This window comes from Megalobrama amblycephala, linkage group LG3 (assembly GCF_018812025.1).
Source record: "Megalobrama amblycephala isolate DHTTF-2021 linkage group LG3, ASM1881202v1, whole genome shotgun sequence".
Taxonomy (NCBI): Eukaryota; Metazoa; Chordata; class Actinopteri; order Cypriniformes; family Xenocyprididae; genus Megalobrama; species Megalobrama amblycephala.
The window spans coordinates 36,157,596-36,183,342 of NC_063046.1; the positions used below are offsets into that span (position 1 = coordinate 36,157,596).

The 25,747-nt window shown below is 35.8% G+C and overlaps 1 protein-coding gene across 1 annotated transcript; it reads right to left on the reverse strand.

The window, feature by feature from the left end:
• Window positions 1-652: 652 nt before the first annotated feature.
• emilin2b (elastin microfibril interfacer 2b) lies at window positions 653-25,507 on the reverse strand. Its single transcript, XM_048185308.1, has 9 exons — window positions 24,930-25,507; window positions 22,413-22,538; window positions 18,378-18,568; window positions 16,532-17,932; window positions 5,894-6,067; window positions 5,741-5,788; window positions 3,800-3,835; window positions 3,581-3,712; window positions 653-2,769 (listed from the first exon to the last, which is right to left on the reverse strand). Exons 1-9 carry the CDS (start codon window positions 25,076-25,078, stop codon window positions 2,453-2,455), a joined length of 2,574 nt encoding a protein of 857 aa, XP_048041265.1. The 5' UTR covers window positions 25,079-25,507; the 3' UTR covers window positions 653-2,452.
• Window positions 25,508-25,747: the final 240 nt, after the last annotated feature.

Sequence of the window (25,747 nt, forward strand, 5' to 3'; positions counted from 1 at the left end):
TCGTAATGCTTTGATGTCAACATGAAAGAAAAAAAGTACATGTTCCTGGTTATATTATGCAAGTAGCGCTACCTTAACATTTAACAGAGGTCTAGAATACAGCACAAGATTTATCAAATATCACTGAATTTAATTTCACAGGAAAATGTTTTAATATGTAATATGCATGTTTATATTTGTGATTAAATAAAATGTACATCCGAACACTTGAGTGATAAGTATATTACTGACAATCAGAAATACTGTTCAACTCAGTTATTGTTATTGTTTCACCATGTTTTTCACTTAATAATACTGCTCCAGATTTTAAGCATATACTTTCTATTTCTTGGGTCCTGGGTTATTAAATAAGCTTTGACTGCTTTAAAATGGAGCAGCTAGAGTTCTTAGTAGAACCAAGAAATATAATCATATTCTCCACCTGCTGCTCACATTTATATTAATCAGAATTTTGGGTCACAAAACACCTTTTTCAAAACTTTAACTGAACATTAAAATATGCACATGTACAAACAACTCTGGTTGATATTAGATATATGGACAGTTGTGAAAAGTCAAGCTACTAAAAGAAACTCAATTTACTCATCAGGCGTTAACTTTTCAAGTTAATTTTCAAACACAAAAACAAGACTATGAAACAATTTATTTTTAGCAGCCATTTATTTGCACATATACTTCTGCAGATGAAAACCAACAGTTCTGACATTCTGGTCCTGATTTTTATACTGTATCTGTTTCTCTAGAAATTCTGCACAACAGATATGAAGATTGTAGCAATAATGATCCTGTACATGAAATGACAGTGAACTTGACATTTAAAATAACACTTCCATAAATTGTTAGATAAGATACACATATTCAGGTAGTTTACAAAATATTACAGTTGATCTAAATAAAAATAACATATGGAGCAGTGATTTTGATGATAACAGTAGGTATTTTGCACACATTTCAATCATAAATGATTGTGCCATTGATAAAATATCCAACATGTTTTTCACACAAAAACATCTTCCATAAAAAAAAATGTCTTTATACATTACAAAAAAAAAGGTTTAAATGTAGATAAATTATCTTCTTGGAACTGAATGTCTTGGATTAAAAACTGTGGGTGTAAAGGGTGTGGATTTGGGCAAAAGCTAACAACAGTGAGTTATGAGAAAGTTTAAAATTCAGTCATTGGGTGAGACAGATTCTTTTTAAGCCTGGTGATGTTATTGAAAAGTGGTGAATAATGTTACTGTTGAAGTCATGTGTATGTTTAATGAAAAACATTGAGCTGTTGTGGGGCAAGGTTGCTACAATAAACTAAATATATATAATTACATATCTTTGTGCAGTTTTCCTAAATTTATCAAAAAAAATTGCAGATTTTTTTTTTTCTGGCATTAACACATTTTGCACTGACCTTTTACAACATAAGCCCCTAATTAGTGGACTGTGTTGCACATCTGGATCTAAGCTTGATTCCACCCACTGTAAAAACTATTTTCATGATTTGTTATCACAACATTTTTTCTTGTCAAATCAACTTAGGATAATTCATGTGGTTCAGATAACGTAATATTTTGAGTTTCTGTTGATTAAGCCAATCGCCTTCATTGCATTAACTCAAATTTTTTATTTCAATGAACTCAAAATTTTAAGGCAACCAGGTAACTTCCTTTTTTAAGTTAAACCAACAATTCTTTTACAGTGAGACAGTAAATCATTTTGTGAAAATCAAAAACACAGCTTTATCATTATTTTAATCATTTAAACATGCTTCAAAGATGGTTGTTCAGTGTGTAAAATAAAAATGCCATACTTATATTAATTTCTAAGAGAAAAGATTCACGGTCCAATTGGAAGAAATCTTGGTTGGATTTGTGGTGCACTAATTGGTGACCTCTATAAAATCAGCTCAATAGATTTCCTATCACCCTACCAGATGAACTCCCTTGCAAAATCACTACTGTTTGTTTTTCAATTAACAATGAATATGAAGCTTTTAACTGTTGTAGTCAGTTTTTGTTTTTAAATGGATCCTCATTTTGTTCCTCTGCTTTTTCGTGTCAAACAATTCTCTGTAACACTTGAAGCCTGTATATAATGCTTTATAAAAGTATTCTTAATGCATTAATTACGCCTTGTACTGCACATTATAATGATCTCAATGTAATTGCAACCAAAGTTAAAAAACATTATAATGCTTCATTTAGAAAGTATAATGCATTAAAACATGATGAATAACCAATTTCATGTGTAAAAAGGAATCTACAAATATTAATGCATTATAACTTTGTTTACAATTATTTATGAAAATATATAATGCACTGCAACGTACATTATGGATTCTTGTATAATGCATTAACGTAAAGGCTTCAAGTATAGAGTAACCAGATTATCTTTGAGCAGCTTATTACAAGAACTGAAATCAACCCTAACCTTAATGTTTGCCGTTGGCTGTCAGCTATCGCTTGGCTACTGTTGGGTAAAGCAGGAATCCACTGAATGAAGACAGAATTTCACTGGATGCAGAAATCGCCAGCTTCCCTGATGTAAGCACAAGTCCTGTCCTCTGCCCCCGCTTCAAATGAAGAGCTAGACTTGCAGAGACTGATCCACCACAGACACAGTCCTCAGAGCCTCTGCTCCCCGTCCCAGCAGTGTAAAGCTTCTGGATGTTGCGATTGGCTACTGAGAGAAAGGCCTCGACTCTTTCTCCAGCTTGAGCAGTTAAGACAGCGCTGAGAAGGTACCGTCCGTCCATGGGCGCAGTGAACACACCTGTAAAAAAAAAAAAAAAGATTTAAATTGCAACAAATGCATACTGTATGTAGAATGATGCTGCTGTTGTTGTGTGTGAAGTCAATCAACATTTGTACATTTTCTAAAGACAAGTACATATTAGCATACTTTTAAGAAGAGTACTTGAGAAATAATACACTTTAAAATAAACTTAAGTGTAAATTGAATGTAATGTTTTCATTCACTGAATTAAATGAAAAAGTATAAATAGTTTAAATGATTTTACATGCAGCTAGCTGAACCTTAGAGTGCTTTTTAACCCACTTAAGTAGGATTTTAAGTACATCTTTAAATGTAATTTCATAATTACTGCTAAATGTACTGACAAGCATTTATTGTAAACTAAAATATACTTTATCATGCCATTTCTATTAAAACTTGCATGTCATGAATTTTTAAATATATTTGTAATTACAGATTTATAAAGATGAAGTGTCAATTTAGTACATTTAAAATATATTACCTTTTGATGTACAAATTACAATGAAGTACTTGTGCTTTAGTATGTTAGTCAACACATCAAAATAAGTGGACTTCAAAGCACAACAATTTTGATTTGGCATTACACAATGCACTTTTAAAAGTGTACTTACGTGTGTCATGAAAGTGTACTTTCTTAAGTTTAAGAACACTTAAGTGGCCTTTTACCTCATATTACGTGCATGTACAGTTTTTAAGATTTGAAGTACATTACAAGTGCACATTCAGTACAATTAAGTGCACTTCTTTTTCACAAGGGTAACTTTAGCAAACACCATAAATGCATGATAAAAAGGCAAAAAACGCATACCTGTTTGTGGATCGTAGTGTCTTCCATCATTTAACAGAACATTGTTGAATCGGATGATACCGATTTCTCCAGGGAATGGCACAAGTGTCAGACCAGCCGAAAATGACACATAGGTCATTACTCGCCCTTCTCCTGCATAAATACACACACATACTCACTTTACCATCACTCACTGACAATACAGCTCCGTAAAATATATGGAAAGTTTAGTTACAGTACCTGCAGCCATTTGAATTGTCTTCAGTGGAATCTGTGCTGTAGATATGGAAATATGACATACTGTAAATATCCTGTAAAAATTTAAGATTTATAACAACATATTTTGAAATGTACATCCAGCGGATAAGATATAGATATTGCTGATACAGATATTCATACATGTGTCCAAGTACAGTTGTGTTCACGGACCGGCTTTGACAGTTCCAATATGGTGGACAGCTTACATATTGCTATGTATATACAATATATTGCCAAAAGTATTGGGACACCCCTCCAAATCACTGAATTCAGGTGTTCCAATCACTTCCATGGCCACAGGTGGATAAAATGGGTCGCTCTCAGGAGCTCAGTGAATTCAAGCGTGGTACCGTGATAGGTTGCTACCTGTGCAATAAGTCCATTTGTGAAATTTCCTCACTACTTAATATTCCACTGTCAACTGTTAGTGGGTATCATAAAGTGGAAGCAATTGAGAACAACAGCAACTCAGCCACAAAGTGGTAGGACGCGTAAAATCACAGAGCGGTGTCAGCGCATGCTGAGGCGCACAGTGCGCAGAAGTCTCCAACTTTCTGCAGAGTCAATAGCTACAGACCTCTAAACTTCATGTGGCCTTCAGATTAGCTCAAGAACAGTGCGTAGAGAGCTTCATGGAATGGGTTTCCATGGCCGAGCAGCTGCATCCAAGCCTTTCATCACCAAGTGCAATGCAAAGCATTGGATGCAGTGGTGTAAAGCACAGCCCCCTCCTGTTCCAACATGACTGCACACCAGTGCACAAAGCAAGGTCCATAAAGACATGAATGAGTGAGTTTGGTGGGGAGGAACTTGACTGGCCTGCACAGAGTCCTGACCTCAACCCAATGGAACACCTTTGGGATGAATTAGAGTGGAGACTGTGAGCCAGGCCTTCTCGCCAACATCACTGCCTGATCTCACAAATGTGCTTCTAGAAGAATGGTCAAAACTTCCCATAAACACACTCCTAAACCCTGTGGAAAGCCTTCCCAGAAGAGTTGAAGCTGTTATAGGGTGGGCCAACTCCATATTAAACCCTACGGATTAAGAATGGGATGTCATTAAAGTTCATGTGCACGTAAAGGCAGGCGATCTCAAAACTTTTGGCAATATAATGAATCTCTATGGTAAGCTGCTAACAAAATGTAGTAAGAAAAAGTGGAGATGAGAAATTTTTCAATATAAAAAAATCTGATGATAAAATGTTATAATTTATTAAAATTTTAGAGGCCTTTTTCTGGCTCAAAAACAATAACTGTTTTCAATAATCTCATTTAGGGTGATAGCATTGAACAACCAGTAATACACACCCCAATAACTGTCCACAAACATGGAATCACCCTGGATCTGGTGATTTCATGAGCTTAAGGATCAGTGGAACATACATAAATAAGTCCACATACTTCAACTTAATTTGCTGCCTTAATTTTTAAAGTATAATCCAATTGGCTGACTTTTTGATCATATCATGTTGCCATTTCCACAAAATCAAATGTATCCATTTCTGTGAGGATTTTTTTTTTTTTTTTGCCATTTAAAAGAAAAAAAAAGTTGTATGTCTGATACACTTGCGCAACAAGGTCTTGTTTGTTAGCATTAGTTAATACATTAGCTAACAAGAACTAAAAACAAGTCCTTTGTTTCTATATGTTATTTCAGAGTGCAATTAACTAATGTTAACATAACTTTTAATTCAAAATGTATTAGCAAATGTAGAAATTAACATCTGAAGTTTGTTCATTGTTAGTTTACTAATGTAGTTAACTAATGATAATAAATGAATCCTTTTGTAAAGTGTTACCCATGTATCAGCTATATCAAAAAGCTCAAGCTCTGATAATAGGCAATTGCGGTTTTTTAATTTAGTTTAGTTTATTTTGTAATTCCCCAAAAAAGTGTCAGCTACAATAGAGTGTTGAATACCAGAAACAGAATCAGGACTGAGGGCAGCAGCAGGAGTCAGAGGATAACCTGTCAAGAACAATACAACAAATACTGTGAGATTTCTGTAAACAGCTTTGTAATAGAATTCACACATTTGCAATACATAAACATACATATACTGAACACACTTACCTGGTGCTCCTGCATAGCCGGTAATGGATGTCCCGCTCCCATTGATCCCCTGAGGGGTGTGAGATGAGATTTTGGTCACTCGAGGCCCTGCTGCAGACGCCGTGGCAGACAGTGATGGGAGTGGTTGACCTCCCTCTATGGAAACTTTTACAGCCGTTGTACCTTCAAGAACACCTGGAGAGAGGTAAAAGAGTGATGGAATAAAGAATGCCTGACAGTTAACAGGTGTGACTTTGCTATTTGTTTTTTTTTTGTTTTTGTTTTTTTTAGAAGATTATGGACCAGATTTACCAAACAGGGCAAATTAGAGTTAGAGTGCAATTTCATACAAGTGCCGATGGAAGTGGAAGTTATGCACGTGATCTACTGAAGATGCGCAAAAAAAGATCACAGACGCAGCCGGATCATTTCCATAATGACCAACGCAATCTACCAAGAGCAGCACAAATTAGCGTCTGGTTTAAGACATGCAGTACCAGTAAATTGACTAGCACAAACCTTAGTAAATCACCTTGTATGATTCATTTAAATACTCTCCTCCCAAAAATGTTGCATCTGAAAGGGAAACTCATATACAAATGCATATGCAATAAGGTCAGCTAAAAAAATAACTGTCTACGCCTTTTCATCGCAAATTTTTCTCTGCATGTCTTTAAATCCTGACAGTAGTTTTTTTTTTTTAACTCCACAAGAGGGTTCGCATTGGCGCAAGCTGTTAGTAAATCTGGCCGCTACATGTGCCATTTATTATGTATTTTGATGTGCTGAATCCAAATATGACAATTAAAACAACTGATTGGCTGTTTCCAAGATATTTACGTTTTTACATTTTATGTCTGCGTTTTTTGTGTAGATAGTACACGTCACCAGTCCTGTTTATGTAACACAACAAAAGAGTTATATTGTATAAATCAAATTTATTATGAAACAAAAGGCAAAAAACTATTATGTACATCCTATTCAGTGTCTACTCTGCACTTCTTGGCTTGACTCTTGTATTCATTAAATGGAGAATCTCTTGTCATTGTTCAGCAATAGTCTGCAAGCACTGATGCCATTTTTAAGTATAATCCATTGAAGACCATTTACTCCATTTGAAGGTATCTGCACTGTTCACACAAGTAAGAAGCATCTCTGCCCAAAATCAAACACTGACAAATGAGGGGGCATGACACTACTGTATGACAGGGGTGCAAAACTCAGTTCCTGAAGGGCCACAGCAAAGCCACTTGAAGGCAAGCCTGCAAGGTTAGCAAATAAATAGTGTAAAGCCTGCAATTCTCATTCATGTCTATGGTATCCTACACGTAAACAGTGATTGACTGTCGCACAACTAAAATTGAAAGTTAATGACATCAAGGCTGTAATGTGATTGGTTATCAAGCCACACGTGATCCAAGTTAGCCGTTATACTTTCTCCAATGGTAGAGCCTCATATCTCCCAATAATAAGACCATGGCTGCATCCAAAAACTTAAAAATGTTGCCCTTGGAGGATGCATTCCTAGGTAGGAAGGCATCGAGGCACATCCGAATCTAATGTTAGCTTCACTTCCTGTATCCTGAGATAACTTCATCTGATCCATTTTTAAAGGCAGCATAGATGTATCCTTCACTGCCTTTGATATCCCACAATCCTGTGCTTTCCATTCTGTGACAGTTGAGCTAAAAAAATAAAGATGGCATCTGAGAGTTGCGGTTGGTAGTCAGTTTGTGTAAAATTTATGTTTTTGACCAACATTTTCCACTTTTGATCTCATTTCTAGCGAGAAATTTCTACTGTAGTACATATACATTCGCTTAGTTATCACCAAAGCTTGCTCTATGTTGCTAGATCATTAAACTGTTACGCTGCCTCAGAAGTCTGTCCAAAATCAGTTTCGTGAGGTACCTTCAAGCACAAACGCTGCCTACAAAGTCATTGCCTGATAAGGCAGTGAGGCACCAAGTCAGCTGATTCAGTTTTCGGATGCAGCAGATCTCTGGCCACAGCTCTGGAGAGTTTAGCTTCAACCCTAATTAAACACACCTGATCCAGTTCATCAAGTCCACCAGGAATTGAGTTTTACACCTCTGCTGTATGGTTTCTAGAGCAGATAAAGGGCAATTTTTCCAGCAGAGTGATGTAAGCTTCATTATGATTGCATTATCCATGACTTCTAGAATAACATGATGCAATTCATATCATGTATGATGCAATACCAGCTTCAGATTGCATCATTCATTTTTTTGCCAGTACTGTCCAAGCAAGTACTGTCCAAACCCAGAGATTTATTCATAGATCCAGTCAAAGGTGTATTTTAGCCATTTCTGGTTTAAATAGAGATCCCTTGCCTTTATTACTCACTTGTCAAGGGTCGTATATACTAACCAATAGCATATCATGAAAACTAGAGCCAATCAACAATTTTAAGCATCATTTTTGTTCTCAGTGACATTTATTTCAGAAGCATTTGGCTGTAGACCAGTGTAATCAACAGGTTCAATCCATCTGGTTCTCTTTAGAATTTTTTTTAAATTCAATAACAGTGACACAATCTGATTCCAAAATGATTCTCAACTGTGTAAAGACAAATTAACTAGGCAAGTAAAAGTGGTTTGTTGCTAAATTCTGTGTAAGATTTGGATAAAAGCCTTACTAAAATATCAGCCAAAAGAAACAGAATAAGCAGCAATAATAATCTAATATCAGAGGCGGCTCTGTGGATTTTGTTCTGTTCAAATTAAATGCTGCATCAGAGAAATCTTAAATTGAATAATCACAAAAGTGCGCACCTCCATTCATGCCAATGGATTGCTGGATCAGGTTAAAATCTCACACTTTAATAGCATTTATAGCACCTAAGTTAAAACAGGCTGTGTGACAAATACTATGAGGAATGATTACCTCAAAACGTGCATTGATATGCAAGTTCATACATACACCTCTTTAGCCATTGTCACGTGCCAGTGATTATACCTCCTCACATGCCATATAGGTTGCAGACCCCTGATTTAAAAATACCTGCATATAATTACAGCTGTAATTGATTTCAGTAATTACATCTATAATTACTCTGTTGACCCTTCCCTTACCCCTTAAACCACCCTCAAACCTAACCATACCACAAAACCTGTCCTTAACCTCATCTGTATCCCACCTCAATAGAAGCACAAGGGGTTTTCAATAGTATATTCAACATAATAAGTACATTGTCCCTTTGACATAAGTAAATTAAAGTCAAAGTTAAACTTGAAACCTGAAGACCAGATATGGTCATATTGTGAACTTTAAAAAAAATCTTATGAACACCTGGAGAAAGATAGAAGAATGCTAATGGGAGGACAGAATAATAAGTAAAGAATAACAATTAGCAGGTGTGACACTGTCATATATCAATCAAAAATGCTTCTACCCATTTAAAAAAGATTTACATCTTCACAAACTTAAAAGTTCTGTGTAATCTTAACAATAGGAGAATAAAAAAGTTCAGTGTATATGGTGGTTTATATGGTGGTGGGAACTGCTCATTATTATTAATATTTGATTTGAGTGAAAGAAGCAATCTTTGACAACACTTTTTTGAAAGGTCCTATTGAATTATAATTCTGACAAATACTTTTGGAGATTTATGTCTTTCCCCATTTAAGTAGATAGGAGCTGTATGCATTTAATGTCTGTTATTTACTTTAAAAACAGCTGCACGGAGGTGTTACCAAGAGAGCTGTCAAGTAAACTGATTTACCTTAAAGATACTTTGGTTTAACTGGTTTAAGAGTCCAGGTGGTTTTAGGAATGCTTGTTTATTTCTCACCAAATATTTTATGCTCAATGAACAGTAATTAGTAGTCCAACATTGTGCTCAGTGTGTCTAATTAAGGTCTCTTTAGCTACTGCTTGTGTATGTTTTTTGCACACAGATGTTCAACATAGAAAAGCCCAAAAGGGCATGATTAAAAAAGGGGTCTTTTTTCTAATGAGAAACCTTTTCATAGATAGGGTGCTGGAAATGGCAACATACAAAACAAGCTTTTAGCTTTTGGCTGAGAATGAACTAGTGTCACCTTTCGGCCACTATACTACATTGTTATTTAGACTTAAAGGTGCAATATGTAATATTTTCTGTCCGCTAGAGGTCGTTAGAGGCCTATTCAAAACAAAGGCGTAGCTTGATGACGCCAAGTTTGAGTGCCAAATATTGGGACATGTGGTCTTCATATCACAGCCAGTGGATAATAATCGGGATAGGACTCAGGAAGAAATCATGTTCATGGATGTGATTATTAACGTTACTGTAGTATGAAGCAGAGCAGGACCGAGTGTTGTGGGAGGCCGCTGGAGCGATTGCGCAACACACAACGCAAGCAGCGGAACTTTTATTATGACACAGTCACCGCCGCCGCTTCCGCTTTTCCGGTCATGATTATGAGGTAACGCAGCTCTGTTTATCATATTAGATACATTTGAGTGTGTTGAAAATGATGTTATAACGTTACTTTGTGCGTTCGCTCGCCGGCTGCTGTAAGACACTTGTTACACACTGCAGTAAGCTAGATTTGTATTAGAATATCATAATAAATGCTGGATGGCTTGTGTTGATAAATGGCATACAGTTAATTTTAAAACATATTGTATGATGGAGAAAATGCTGTATTACTGTTACATCTGCATCTGATTATGCTATGTTAGCTACTTCACAAAATAGTGTTTTTCTCTGAGGCATGGTAAAGCATAGTACTCGCAAAAAAAAAAAAAAAAAAAAATCAAGAAAATTAGATTTAAATGATAAGACTAAACGTGTTGAGCTATATAACAATAATTAGTTTTCTGTCTATAAAAATATCAAAACAGTTGTTCCCTTGTCTATTAAAACATGTATATTAAAGCGTCTTTGGTGTTTCCATGGTTTCTACAAAATAAAACCAGAAACCAAGGGTAACGCAGGTATGACGCAATTGACAGGCGACTCCTCACACGTCCCAGAGCCTTGATTAAATTGCAATTTTCTCACGATTTACAAATAGTTGCAAACATTTGGGATATTGTAAGTACTCAAGTGAACAAAATATATAACACTGGCCTAGTGTTTTTGGATATTTTACTGCAAAATTCTTATATTGCACCTTTAAGGTTGTAAGATGCCCAGAAAAAAAGTTCAGCTGAGAGCTGAGAGCACTGATACTGTGAATTACTATGAATTAAATTTGTACGCACGCTGCAATTGAAATGTTATTCCTGTTGTCATGTTTGGTTATTTTACAACAGCACATGTGGACAGCTACTTTGGAAAGTATGTTTTTTTTAACCACTGAAGCGCTGCCTTGAAGAAGCTCGCTTGTACATAACGAAGTGTGATTTTAAAAGTGTCATTTTTTTATGCCACACTTCCAAGCTGTTGTTTCCAAGAAGTTGCAGTGTAAAGCTATTCACTACTTCCAGTTAGTTGCTCCCTAACAATTAGAGAAATACAGAGGGAGCAGCTTTACATGTCACACCCGTTTGCTCACATGATCTCATCGAGTGACAGATCTCTGCCGCAGAACTACACAGCAGTGACTTATACATAAAAAACCCTCTGTGCTAAAACACACACACATGTTGGTACTGCTTTTATTACAAGGAGTTTCCATATGCGTAATGGTTTTTATACTGAGCTAATCATATTTTCTGTCCCTTAACAACACCCCTGAACATAACCCTCACAGAAAACTTTTTGCATTTTTTATAAAACATAGTTTTGTATGTCTCTACATGTTACTGTATGAATGGGCCAAACTAGTAGAAATGGACAGGCTAATTGCAAAATAAACAACTTATCTATTTGACATCAACACGCTCACTCACATCCAAATCAAAATCAACTTCTGTGAGTTGACAAAAACCAGTAACAAGAAATAAAGAGTACAAAAAATATGCTAGTTACTGTATTATTGTAGTTTGGTACTTTAATAAGACTGAAAAGGTCCACAGTAAGTAAGAAGGGCCTTGTATGGCATCAAAAAAATCTATCCCCCCAAAAAATTTAAATAAAATAAAATAATACTAATTGACCCTTCGCCGGAAGTTTGATTGGCAAGCGATCTAACCAATCAGAACGCCAAATCCGCCATTTTGATGTGTATTTACGTTTTTCTGCTTTTGAAACAATAAACAACATTCCTTCTCATGTTCATTCATGTTTATTTGATGCTAACTAGTAGGAAGAGATGATCGGTTCACGAGCCGCTTTTGAGTTAATAAACAAGACACCGGTGAATATAATGACTATTAAGACAACTCAGGAAAACAAGGTCAAACGATGGGCAAACATGACAGAACCAAAAACACAATGAAACAGAGAGCACGTTACAATATGGCAGTGAAGTGTGGGGTCCTCTCCTGATCCATAAATTTGACAAATGGGACAAAAACCCAACTGAAGCCCTACATGCTGAGTTCTGTAAGAGTATCCTCAGAGTACAGAGAAACACACCGAACAACGCATGTAGGCCAATATCCTCTGATACGCATTGAGAAACAAGCCATCAAATTTTGGAAACATCTATCATTTTAAAGCCCTTAAAAACCATGAAATGAGCACTGAAAGAAGTCCCCTGATTCAGATGTTCCTGAAGCTGCAAAAACTAACACCAGCCAGCGTCTGGACACCAACACATTCATAAAATTTGGCCCAACTAATTTATAAGAGTACAAAAAGAACAACGTAAAGTTATTAGAATGAAAAACAGAAAAACAAAGTAAACTTCAATGTTATTTGGTCCTAAATAGAGATTATACAACAGCAAAGTATCGGAGTACATTGAAAGACTGTAAATTCAGAAGAACAACGTGATATACAGACTCTGACTAGCAGATATTCACAGAACTGACTGAAATGAAATGCTGAAATTAGAAATGCTTTGGCAATAAATTGTAACAACTGTCATGCCAATGAATCATTTGAATTTAAATTGAAAATTGAGAGAAAGGGAAAGAAAGATTTTTGACTTTCAAACTCCCTTTTTATTACATTTTAAATATTAAAAAACGTCCAAACATCTCTTTTGATATTAAAAATGCAGTAAAAATCATCAACAAAAAGGAAAAAAATACAGAGAGAGAGAATGAAAAACATTATGGGACACCAAATAATGATGCAGTGGTTATATCCACTTCCCACAAATAGACCTCCAGATAAAATCCATATAAATACATGTGTGAGACATGTTCAAAGGAAAAGATCATCTCACAGGTCAAATGTAGAAGAATAAGCGACTGAAAAGGAAGAGTGCATTACTACAATAAACACAGCTGCTCACACAATATAAAATGCACTCACATGTATCTAGGGTGTTCCACACACACATGCTACTATTATACTACTTTGTGCGGTCCAAATGACCCCACTAAGATAGTAAGATCAGGAATTTATGACGTTCAGTTGGACCCCACAAAGACAACACCTTAAACATCACATACAAGTATGTTTGACAAAATCTTAGTCTTAAAAGTCGTAATTCTATCATCAAGTAAAGGACCCCACATAGTCAAAGATTCCGTATCTTTTGTACTTTGTGGGGTCGTCTGGAAAATTGTGTCCTCATAAATCAAAAAACAAGCACACACAAACACACAGTCGATTTAACATGTTCATTTAGTGTGGTTTATTCTGTTCACACAGCTGAAGTAAACATAAGATAATAAAAAAAAATCTGTTTTAGTTGTATGTCGGCAGTAGTTTTTTGTACTTCTTTTTAATGATCAGATTTCATATTTTGATACTTGTAAACAGTGTACTACAAATTTTCTTATAATCCAGTTCATGATGCATTGGATTTCTTTATAGAGCTCTTGAGTCCTTTGCATTTACTTCAAACAAAGCTAGGTTTAAAAATCACTCAGTGACTGTCTTATGCCATTTGGATTTTTCAGCATTACTCTGAACGCTAATAGGTAAAACTGTAAGATGACTAATGTGCCCAGAACACAAAAATCACCAAATGAGAAGCAGATGCCCACATGCATGCTCACACACGCACAGACACACAATATAATCCCATAAAAGTCAAGACATTGCACAACTCTGAAGCCTGCCCAGTTGTAACATGTGTGTACAATTAAAGCGTAAAGGGGAAATACTACTTCCCCTGGGAGTTACCTGCTCACAATACACAAACATTCTCCTGCATTTAAAGGAAATCCCTCTCAAAACACTACCGTATGTACACTGTTGCCTACATTTGCAGTGTAGAGTTCATACAAGCTTCCAAAGACCCAAAAGAAGACCAGCAGAATAGATAGTTTTGACTAGTAGTACTGACTAGTCAAAGGGCCAGTTGCATAAACATAGCTACTTTTTTTAGACTGTCTTGAGAACTAGTCTGAACAACTAGCAGTTATCCAAGGGAAAAATCAACATAGACCAAGTTTTATGAATTATGACCAGTCTAAATAAAAAAACAATTTTTACTTTATTGGATAGTGGGGCAATTTTCAGGGATGAGAAGTTGTAAAATTACAGGTAAATTAACATTTTGATGCTATTTGTGAACAAAACATAAGATTACCAATATGAGCAAGTATGAGGTCAAGACGCATTGGTGTATAACAAGTCTGCTTGGGCCAGTCATAAAGATCTGATGGAGATGATGTGATTACTCTACACTGTTTACAGTAACATCTGTCACTCAGAAGTAAAAAAAAGTTGTTAAATTGGACAGATAATGAAACAAAAGCTCTTATTTGTGTGGATGAAGAAAAAGCACAGTGTGTTTAAAGTTCATTTCCGAGTTTACAGATATTTTGGTGCTGATGATTATGAATGAGATCTTAACTGCAAAAAGGCAGAATGCTGTTGCTTGCGTGAACAGTAGATATGGTATAGTTTCCGATAAAGGCGATCTGGAAATTTCACAGTATTTTACCATAATTTAATGAGTAAAATCAGCTTGTCAAAAATGTAGCATGTCAAAAGCAAATATGCAATGCACTGCACCACAGCTCTGAAAGACCAAATGAAGTTAAAATGGGGCAGTTAAAATGCTATCAGAAAAATACTTTTTCAAAAAAAGTTGCAACTAACTGGAAATGGTACATAAAAACAGTTCTCTCTTCATTTAAAATTAAAAAATGATTGGTTTAATTTGTAAATGTTACAAAAATTCGATAAACTATGACCTGGCATGTGGAACATGGAACACCGTAACAAACTTTAATATTCAACAAAGAAACATGGGGGAAACAAATACAAGAAAATGGGTTGTCACATGACAAAAAAAACAAAAAAAACAATTACAAACAGAACTGCTAAAAAAAACGTTCTAAAAAAAATATTGCAATATATCACCTTTCTTACAGTATCGCAATATATCCCAATATCGTATTGTAACCCCTGTATCGCGATATGTATCGTATCACCAGATTCTTGGCGATACACAGCCCTATGGGTGGGAGAAAAACACTGACATTCTGGATTCAGACGGCAATAAAATCACAGACTTGCCCCTGTAAATGTTAAAAATACCTTATGTCACACAAATGCTTTGTGTGGCTTTTTGTACTGCCTTTTTTTGTAATCATTAAGAAACTTTCTTTTTACCACCTGAAGCCTTTTTCAATAAATTTTTATACGGTCTACGTTAAATTGTCTTGTGAACTGCTGCATCTGAATTGCTCATGCAAACTAGTTGTTCAGCCCTTCAGTCTTGCATATTATGGTGGCGAAGGACAATCTCAAGTCTCTACTGAAGTCTTTGTCTCATTTTAAATAAACACCCGCTATCAATTTTCCAACAGAAATAGGCTCATAAAACTCCAGCACGATTGTCCTTGCAAATGCTGCACTGTTTCTTTGAATAATCTAGTCAGCAAAATTAAAATTTTGTAATTTTCTTCCTGTAGCTCATTAAGCAGAGTACTGCGCTACCAATGCCAAGGTCATGGGTTCAATTCCCAGGGAAAGCAAGAACTGATTAAATGGGTGCCTTAAAATGCAATTTAAGTCACTTTCTAGGACTGCACGATTTATCACACGATACGAAAAATAACACTGAACTTAATTATCGTTTTCACACGATTCTCAGTGCGATTATGAAATTGCAAAGGCTGCGATTATTTTTTATAAAGTCAATGAAGTATGGCTCCAAATGCTAATCCATCTGAAAGCACTGCGAGTCACTTATAACGTACATTTGAAAAAGTCAAACATCTTTCCAGACATGAGAAGCATTTATTAACATCTTGTCCAACAAAAGACAACATTTAATAACATGTTTTCACTCCAAACTCACTTCATAGACAGTTGAGCATCCTTCTGTGATATGATGTGGCTTCTTACACAGAATAAGGCAGTCGTGTGTTTATTAGTCATGTTTAATCAATCAAAGCATTTAAATCTTCTGTTTATTCAGCTACAGCGATATGATGCATGTTATCTACTTCTGCAGCAGTGCATATTTAGAGTTACTGCGCAAGAGCACCCTCTGGCTTTCAGATGAAGAAGCATTTACTACTGATCACAGAGCCATACAGCTCTGACAAGCTGCGCATAAAATAATTGCAGGCTTCACCAAGTGCGGTTTAATCGCAATAAATCGTGCAGCTCTATCACTTTCGATAAAATCATCTGCCAAATGTATAAATGTAAAATATAAATGATGTCCCCAGAGAAGCATTGCTTACCTGTAGGTGCATTAGTGATCCCATCCTGTCCGTCTTTTGAAAGGTGTGAATTTGCTTTAAACACGTTAATGTCTCTTGTATGTGTGAGAACTGTGTTGTTCAGTTGACGGACACAAGTCCACAAGCCGTTAACGTGTTTGTTCAGTCCCTCTTTAATTCGTTTGAGACTGTCGGACATTGGCTCAAACCGACCGCAAATGCCTTCAATGCTAGCCACCCGTCCATCAAGACCATTAAGCAAGCCATTCATTGTCTTCACTTGCTCTTGGCTTTTCCCAAAATCAGCTTCCAAATTTTCCACCCGTTTCAGTATAATTTCCTGCAGTTGCTGTGTATGTTTCTCCAAGACATCTAGGCGCTGATCATGACCTAAGAATGTGGTCAGTAGCTGTGAAGTGCTGTTTTCATGTTGAACAGCATTGATTTTCTCCTCCAAGGCTATGCTTTGATCTTCCTTTTCCTTAAGTGTTTCCCTTCTTAGTTTCTCCTCAAGATTGAGGCAGTGTACCTCTGCACTCTTTTCTGCAAGACTAACTCTTGCCTCCAGAATATGCCCTTGTGCATCAATCTGTGCAAGGGTGGCATTCTGCTGCCTAATGGCATCTTTCAGTATCTGCTGGGTGTCCTTGAGCTTCTGGACCTCATCGCTGTCCAGCCCCGGGGCTTTTCCAATGGGAAGTTGGAGACGCAAGTCTTGGATCTCTTTGCGGAGTTCAGCCTCTTTAGAGTCAAGGAGCTCAGCCAAACTCAAGTAAGAGGTTTCTTGTTCCTCACACTGCTCCTGAACAGACAGTACTTTGTATTCACATGCATTCTTCATGTCTGCTAATTTAATGTCTATTCCTTGAAGAAGCTCCTCACGAAGGGCAGAAAGCTTCTCATCGATGTATGTCTGACATGGACACTCGTTGGTTGCAGTGGTTGAGGAGGGTTGAAGTGGTCCAGTATTGGTCAATTCTGTTAGTCGATGCATCTGTCCATCGATGTTCTGGATCCTGTTCTGCAGATCTTGGATGCTATTAGTATTGGAACTGATCGTGTTGGAGAGCTGGGTAATGTGGTTTTGCAGTTCATCAGCACCTGATGATAAACGGAGGTCTGATGGGAACACAATGGTCTCAATTCCACCCGTCTTGACATCCTGTGGCTGTTGCAAATTCCCCAATGTGTTTAGAATGAATTTGGTAACATCTTCCTGGATATCTAACCGTAAGTTTGCATTAGCTGAAGTCACGGCTTGCAGGTCGAGTACTGTTTGAGTAAGACGCTCCACTTCTTCTTCTAATACCTGAACTCGGTAACTCTCATGTTGGCGATCTCCATAATCTACCTGTTGAATGTTGCGATCCCCTTTCTGCCCGGGTTGAGACCATGGATGTGTCTCGGAGAACACTTCTGGTCCTAGAACCAAAATTACATGTACTTATCAGGTGTGGGAATCGCCCAAGGCCCCATGATATGATATTATCACGATACTTAAGCCACATGCAATAACATGTTGTGATATATTGCGAATTATTACCCTTTTTTTGGGGAAATAGAAATCATTGGCCCAATTTTCAAAGTTATCAAGACAATTCCATTCAGTTATTATTATTTTTAATCAACTAGCACAGAAATTTCAGTTTAAATGACACACAATATGTTGATGTCAACATTAGGTCAACAGAACTCATCAAAATAATGTTTAAAACTTAAGGTTTAATTAAATCTATAAAAGAAATTTTAACTTGTAACCATGGATTTATTGAAGTTGTGGTAATAGGTCACCTCAATTACTTTTTATGAGTGTACTAATATAGTAATATTGCTCATTTCAATTTTTCCAAATCCAAAAAACATGTACCCAGTATACTCTGTTGTTGACTGTTGGTGGAAGGGGCATCTGGACGTGGTTCCTCAACAACATTGGGTTTCTGTGGGGTAACTTTCACCTCTGTACAGTCATGACCTTGGTAGCCTGGGCAACACCTCCATTCCAGTTCAGTCACTTGTTTGTAGCCTATTTTGTACATGGGCCTCAGGTGAGTATGATACCTAGAAAGACAGTTATGAATTATGATGTCAAAGGCAGATATGAACAAACATCAAGATTCAATTTGAACTATTAACTAAAAGTATGCACTTCACAGGTATCTGTAATGCAATACACTGTTTTGACCTCAGATTCCAAGCCACTTTTCTGTAACTACAGTAACATCAAGAGATACACAGATACACACTTTGATACCAACTGGGCACATTTACCACATTTAGGGACACTAGTTCTATCCTAAAGTCATGCCATAGATTGACATATAAGAGTGTCCAGGTTGAGAAAAGAATCTTTTAAAAATCTAGTTAAACGTGTCAACTTCAAAGAAATTGACTTTTTGTATTCTCCTTGTGAAAAAGAAGTGTACTTAATTGTATTGAATGTGCACTTGTGTACTTCAAATCTTAAAAATATGCCTATATTTTTAAAAATGTACTTGTGGACATATAGAGACTTATATTACATCTTGTAAAGAGGGGCATAATAGGTCACCTTTAATGAAATAAAAGGCCACTTAAATGTACTTTAAGACGATACACTTTCATGATTGTTAACAACACACTTTTCAAAGTGCACTTTGAAATATTGTCCAATTAAAATGTTTACTTTAAAGTACATTTTAAATCATTATGTTTTAACAATCATTTGTCATACTTTAAAAGAAGTACACTTATTTTGATGTTGACTAACATACTAAATTACAAATATTTGATTATAATTCTAACTGTAGTGTGTTATTCAATATTACATTTAAGGTTAATATTCAAAATGTACTAACATACCAGTTTCAATAGATATTACATATTATATATATTTTTGTTTACCATCAATGCTTGTCAGTATATTTGGCAATAAACTTTAACACTTCAATAGAAGAAATTATGAAAGTGCATATAAGGACGTACTTAAGTTTGTCAAAAATACCCTAAAGTTCAGCTAATTTCATTTTACATAAATTATAAACTATAACATTTTCATTTAATTGCAATTAACATGCAATTAAGTGTCTGAAACATTGAAAACATTACATTCAGTTCACACTTAAAGGGTTAGTTCACCCAAAAATGAAAATAATGTCATTAATTACTTACCCTCATGTCGTTTTACACCCGTAAGACCTTCATTCATCTTCGGAACACAAATTAAGATAGTAATTGATTGATAAGATATTAAAAGATTGATAAAATCAGATGGCTTAGTGAGACCTCCATTGCCAGCAAGATAATTAACACTTTCAGATGCCCAGGAAGCTACTAAAGGATGTATTTAAAACAGTTCATGTGACTACAGTGATTCAACCTTAATGTTATGAAGAGACAAGAATACTTTTTATGTGCCAAAAAAACGAAATAACGACTCAACAATATCTAGTGATGGGCGATTTCAAAACACTGCCTTATGAAGCTTCGAAGCTTTACGAATCTTTTGTTTTGAATCAGTGGTTCGGAGTGTGAAAGTCAAGTGATTTCAGTAAATGAGGCTTCGTTACATCATAAGTGTTTTGAAATTTCAATGGTTCACCACTGGGGGGGGCCTGACTTTTGCAGTTTGATACACACTCCGAACCACTGATTCGAAACAAAAGACTCGTAAAGCTTCGAAGCCTCATAAAGAGGTGTTTTGAAATCGCCCATCACTAGATATTGTTGAATAAAGTCGCTATTTTGTTTTTTTGGTGCATAAAAAGTATTCTTGTCACTTCATAACATTAAGGTTGAACCACTGTAGTCACATGAACTGTTTTAAATACGTCTTTAGAAGCTTTCTGGGCATCTGAAAGTGTTAATTATCTTGCTGGCACTAGAGGCCTCACTGAGCCATCGGATTTCATCAAAAATATTTTAATTTGTGTTCCGAAGATGAACGAAGGTCTTACGGGTGTGGAACGACATGAGGGTGAGTAATAAATGACAGAAATTTTTGGGTGAACTAACCCAAGTATATTATTTATTTCCATAATAAGTACCATCTTTAAGTGTGCTAAGTTGTGCTTCTTCACAAGGGTCATATTGGTCTCTTATTGTTTTGAAACATCTTTATACAATTTTCAAGGAATGTTTTTTAATTTAATGACTCATGTCATGTGGTGTAATGATCAAGTAATGACATATTGCTATTGAATACATGAGTGTACATCTTCAATACAGTGAGTGAGTGTACATATTTTAATCATTTTGTGAACGTTTTATATAGATTTTTCAACAAAATGACATTTAACCTGAAATAAATTTGCCTTAGTTCATAAAAATGTAAAATGATCAGAACTAAGCCCCGGTTTCACAGGATTTTGCCTATTAAAAGACTTAAGCCTAGTCCCAGACTAAAATGCATGTTTGAGCTGTTTTAACTGAAATCAACTTGCACTGCCACTGACAAATATTAAAATAAGTCAGTGCCATTGTTTTGTCTCAAGATGCACACCAGTAATGTTTTTTTCTAAGGCATGTTTATAAAAGCTACTAAGGCCTAATCCTGGCTTAAAGGTCCCGTTTTTCGTGGTTTTTTGAAGCTTTGATTGTGTTTATAGTGTGCAATATAACATGTGTTCATGTTTCGCGTGTAAAAAAAACACAGTATTTTTCACATAATTTACTTATCTGTATACCGCTGTTTCCACTGTCATAAAAACGGGCTGATGACTTCCTTGTTCTATGAAGTCCCTCCTTCAGAAATACGTAACGAGATCTGATTGTGCCAGCGGTTCCTGTGTTGTGATTCGACAGCTCTGAGCGCACCCAGAGCCATAGAGAGAGCGCATCTTGCCCGGAAAAGTCACGCCTCTTACCATAACGTGGAGATGCATGTGCTCAGTGTTATTGTAAACATGTCTTTAATTTTACCCTATCAATTTGAGCCGGAATCAGACCCGGTGATTGGACTGCGGGATGAAAATAACATCGTTTCGACGATATGGCGACAAACACACTCTACAAACGCAACTCTTGTGTATTCCTGTGGGCGGAGGTTAGTCAAAAAACTGTTTTAGTGACGTCATTAAAGAAGGAAGTAGAGGGATGTAGTCCAAACTGGCAGTTCGATGTAGGCAACTTCTGTTAAATAAAATATCTCGCTTGGCATTGAACTTTGAGCTTTAAAATTTTACAGATTTTATTTATACTCTAACAACAACATTACACACTAACTAAAGTTTGAAACATGGGATCACGAAGAACGGGACCTTTAATCTAAGCCTTGTCTGTGAAACCGGGCCTATATGTCTCATTATAGTTGTCCTGCACTTTAAACTGGGGATGGAGAAAGTACCTTTAACTATCACAAGTTATAGTGACCGACTACTAAGCAGCACATATCCTGAATGTGAGCTGTATGTTTCAGAGGGAGCAAAGTGACAACATATGTCCGGTGAGATTTAAAAAATCGTACTAATTCGCTTGGTCTAACCATTCTGTCCACAAAAGAAGGCATTCCTTTTTTTCATGAGCCATGCAAACATAAACAACAAAGTGCAGAATTACACACATCATTTATTATGTTTTACTCCAACAGTGACACACATCTGGAGTGCAGCTTTAAAAGCAAGATGTGCATGAACATGCGGGACATTCTAATTACACCATTTCTTAAAGGTTCTCCGGAAACTTTACACAAGCTAAAACCGTTTAGTGCGGCCCCTGGCACTTCAGCGGTCATAAATAATTTGGATACTGATAAAACCATAATGACCTGCCAGTCAATGGGTCCAATATAACTGCATTGCTTGTACGACTAGGAGCAATTCCGCTTCAATCCATTCTGATCTCATCTAATCTGATCTCTGGTCACTTCCACCAATAAAAGTGTCTATGCAAACCCCCCGCCCGCTGCACACTCTCCAGAGACACTTACATCACCCGTTGTGTGCAGTCAGGATGATGAGGCGGACAGGGCAGGAGCTGCGGCTCCATGACGTTTTCGTTTCCCGCAAGCACAGCGCATGTCACGTTCTTGTGCACTACAAATGCACACCAGTTTCTGCAAAAGAGTGAAGAACAATAAAAATTAATTTATACTGTACACCCAAGAAAATATCCAGCTAACGGGGAACATTCTCAGAACTTTCTGGCAAAAGGTTCTCTCAAGGTTATGAACAAACACTAATAGAACATTTGTTCAATTACCTGGTTTTTAAAAGGGATAGTTTACCCAAATATGAAAATTCCATCATCATTTACTCACCCTCAAGTTGTTCCAAACCTTGTTGAACACAAAAGAAGATATTTTGAAGAATACAGTTGACGGTAGCCATTGACTTCCATAGTATAGAAGAAGAAAAAATATATATATACGAGGACAGTCAATGGCTACCGTCAACTGTATTCTTCAAAATATCTTCTTTTGTGTTCAACAGAAGAAAGAAATTAATACAGGTTTGGAACAACTTGAGAGTAAATGATAACAGAATTTTCATTTTTGGTAAACTATCCATTTAGTTATGTTTTCAAAATGTAAGCAACAAATTTACATTGTTCCACTTTTTTTAGTTGGATATCTAACTTTTTAAAAATGTTACAGAACATACATGTTTCAGAGCATTCAGAGGACAGTAACATTCCCATAATATTCGCACAATGATGACGTTTTGAACGTTCAGATAACATTCAGAAAAAAACTTTTCATAACTTAATGTGAATGTTAATAGAATGTTCTTAGAACATATTTTGTTAGCTGGGCAGAACCCATTACCAAATCCTTCAGAAGGAATTATTAAATATTTGGAACAGTAGTAAAGCAAAAAGCATGGCAGAAGCAAGACTGAAGAAACCATATTTTTGTGAGGTATATTAAATCATAAATCACTGCATAGGTTAAAGTTTTTGGCATTTAGGGTTATGGATGAGGACTCGAAATGTACAGTAAAGTTTCCATGACTGCTGATTAAGTGAGAAATTGACCCAAGCTTAATTCTTTTTAAGAAGCAGCCGAATAATAATGTGAGGGTGGAAATGGATAGGCCAACAAATAAGGATGAAATTCAATTAAAAAAAAAAAACATTTTAGAATTATCCAGAATTAGTGGATAGTTTTATACAATATTACCATTCCACCCAAATCAATTGTCTGCTGTTACCTATTCATTTAAACAGTCTTGTGTAAGCTATTCATTAACAGGTTAAAATATTAATGTTGTGCTAGTCATTTGTCCTGCAATTAACTAGTTTCGCATTAATTATGAAACTGTATAGCCTATATATTGGTTAACAGTGTTGGGAGTAATTAAGTTGGTTAGCCAACTTACTGATCTACTACATAAACTTCTTCTGAGCCAAAATTTAGACTATCTCCTCCTATTGAGCTTTAAAGCTACAACCACCAAACTTGGGTCAGACCTTCAGACTGTTCTGACTCGGGTTGCTATATCTTTTCAAAATGATCCGGCTTATGGTTTTCCTAAAAATGACAATTAAATATCATAAAAATCCAATAAACTTACATTAAGGGGGTCAAAACTTTTGTAAACTAAATCTTATAGTGTATTTCAGATGTCTATCACTATAGCATATACGTTTAACTATCTATATATACTATTTATATTTCTAATCTATCTATCTTACAACTTCTTTCACACATTCAAACTTAAAGCTTTTAAAACTACTTCAATCTTTCTGGCTAGGCTTTTTCAAGCCAACTTAAAGTTTGTCTACAGACTTTACTCATCTAGTTACTAATTAATCTAATTACATTTCCCTTGAAAAAGTAAAGTAAGGAATTACTCTTATTTTTTCTGTAATTTAATTAGTTACCTCTGATAAAATTGCATTAAATACTGTATAAACTATAAAACAACTCTATATAAAACAATAGTGGATTTAACATCAAAATATAAAGTTTTTAATGTAACCTCCTCCATTTACACACGTTGGTCAGTTCAATTGTATACTGTTTATTTGAAAGAATTAAAAAGCAGTTTCATGTCTATCCTTGTATTGTTCAAGGTTGCTGTGGGAGAAAGTAATTGTTAATAAGTAATTCAATACTTTTTAGAGAGTATTTAGTAATCTAATTACACTGTTAAAGATATAATTAGTAGCTAGTAATAATTACTTTTTTTGAGTAGCTTACCCAACAATGCCCGTTCATCATAGAATCTTATTAGTTAATATTATGGTAATACCGTTACTCATTTGTTCCTGCATTTATTGATTAATGTGTTTGTGAACATGTGTTTGTATAGCGCATAATTTTGTTTCCTCAGCAGAACCATCAAATATAGCATAAATATCCCAACCAAGGTGTCAGTTGAATGACCAGATCCTATTTAATCGCATGTATATTTATTCTCAAACACATTTCATCTGAGAAAACTGAAATCCCGGTTTTTTTCCTAATGCCATCTGACATGCTCGATTACAGAAAGATACTTACTTGTTTCGTTGTCTCGAAACAGAGCTGGAATAAGGACTGCCCTGGAACAGACTATACCTCGACGGGGTCCCATGAGCCAAAGGAAAGGTAATAAGACTAATAATAACCCCTGCACAGAAGTGCACGTAACATCCAAGGACGCACTTCATTTCAAATCACCCAACCGGAGTCAGCATCCACCTTATTCAAGTATTTAAAATAAGTTCAACTAAAAACGTTTTTAAAGTTTCTTGACAGAATGATGGCAGTGAAATGTGACAATGTTGCAAGTTCGCTCGAGCTCCCGCCCCGCAGAGCGCGCGCAGCTTTCTACTGGATGCTACAGAGCGGTATCAGGTTCCCAACTTTATTAGTGTTCTCCCAATAAAATTTGCATGGCAAACTGATTAGGCGCTGCTTTATACGTGGTTATGCCATTTCTTTAAAACGTATCTCAAAAAATCTTAGGACTGCGCTGAATTAGCAGTGCGCAAGGTTTAAAAAAAGTTCAACAAGGTGATTTTGGGTTGCTGACATGATATACTACATGTGCATCTCAATAAATTAGAATATCATGGAAAAGTTTTTTTTTTTTTTTGTAATTTAATTCAAAAAGTAAAACTTAAATATATTCTATGCTATATATTAGACAAAGTAAAATATTTCCAGACTTTTTTTTTGTTTTCATTTTGATGATTACAGCTTGCTGCTCATCAAAATTAAAAATCAGTATCTCAAATTATTAGTATATTTAATTTCAAGTTCTATTAAATTACCATTCTCAGGGTATAAATACTGGGTTTAGGTCAGTAATCCCAACAGCAGTCATGGGGAAGTCT

Excerpts from the sequence above, each read along its gene's own strand:
- emilin2b (XM_048185308.1), bottom strand. The coding sequence starts at position 25,078 with ATGAAGTGCGTCCTTGGATGTTACGTGCACTTCTGTGCAGGGGTTATT. Across the intron at positions 3,836-5,740 it reads CAGTCCTGATTCTGTTTCTG|CACAGATTCCACTGAAGACA; the intron begins GTATTCAACACT and ends CCATATCTACAG. Across the intron at positions 2,770-3,580 it reads ACACTACGATCCACAAACAG|GTGTGTTCACTGCGCCCATG; the intron begins GTATGCGTTTTT and ends TTTTTTTTACAG.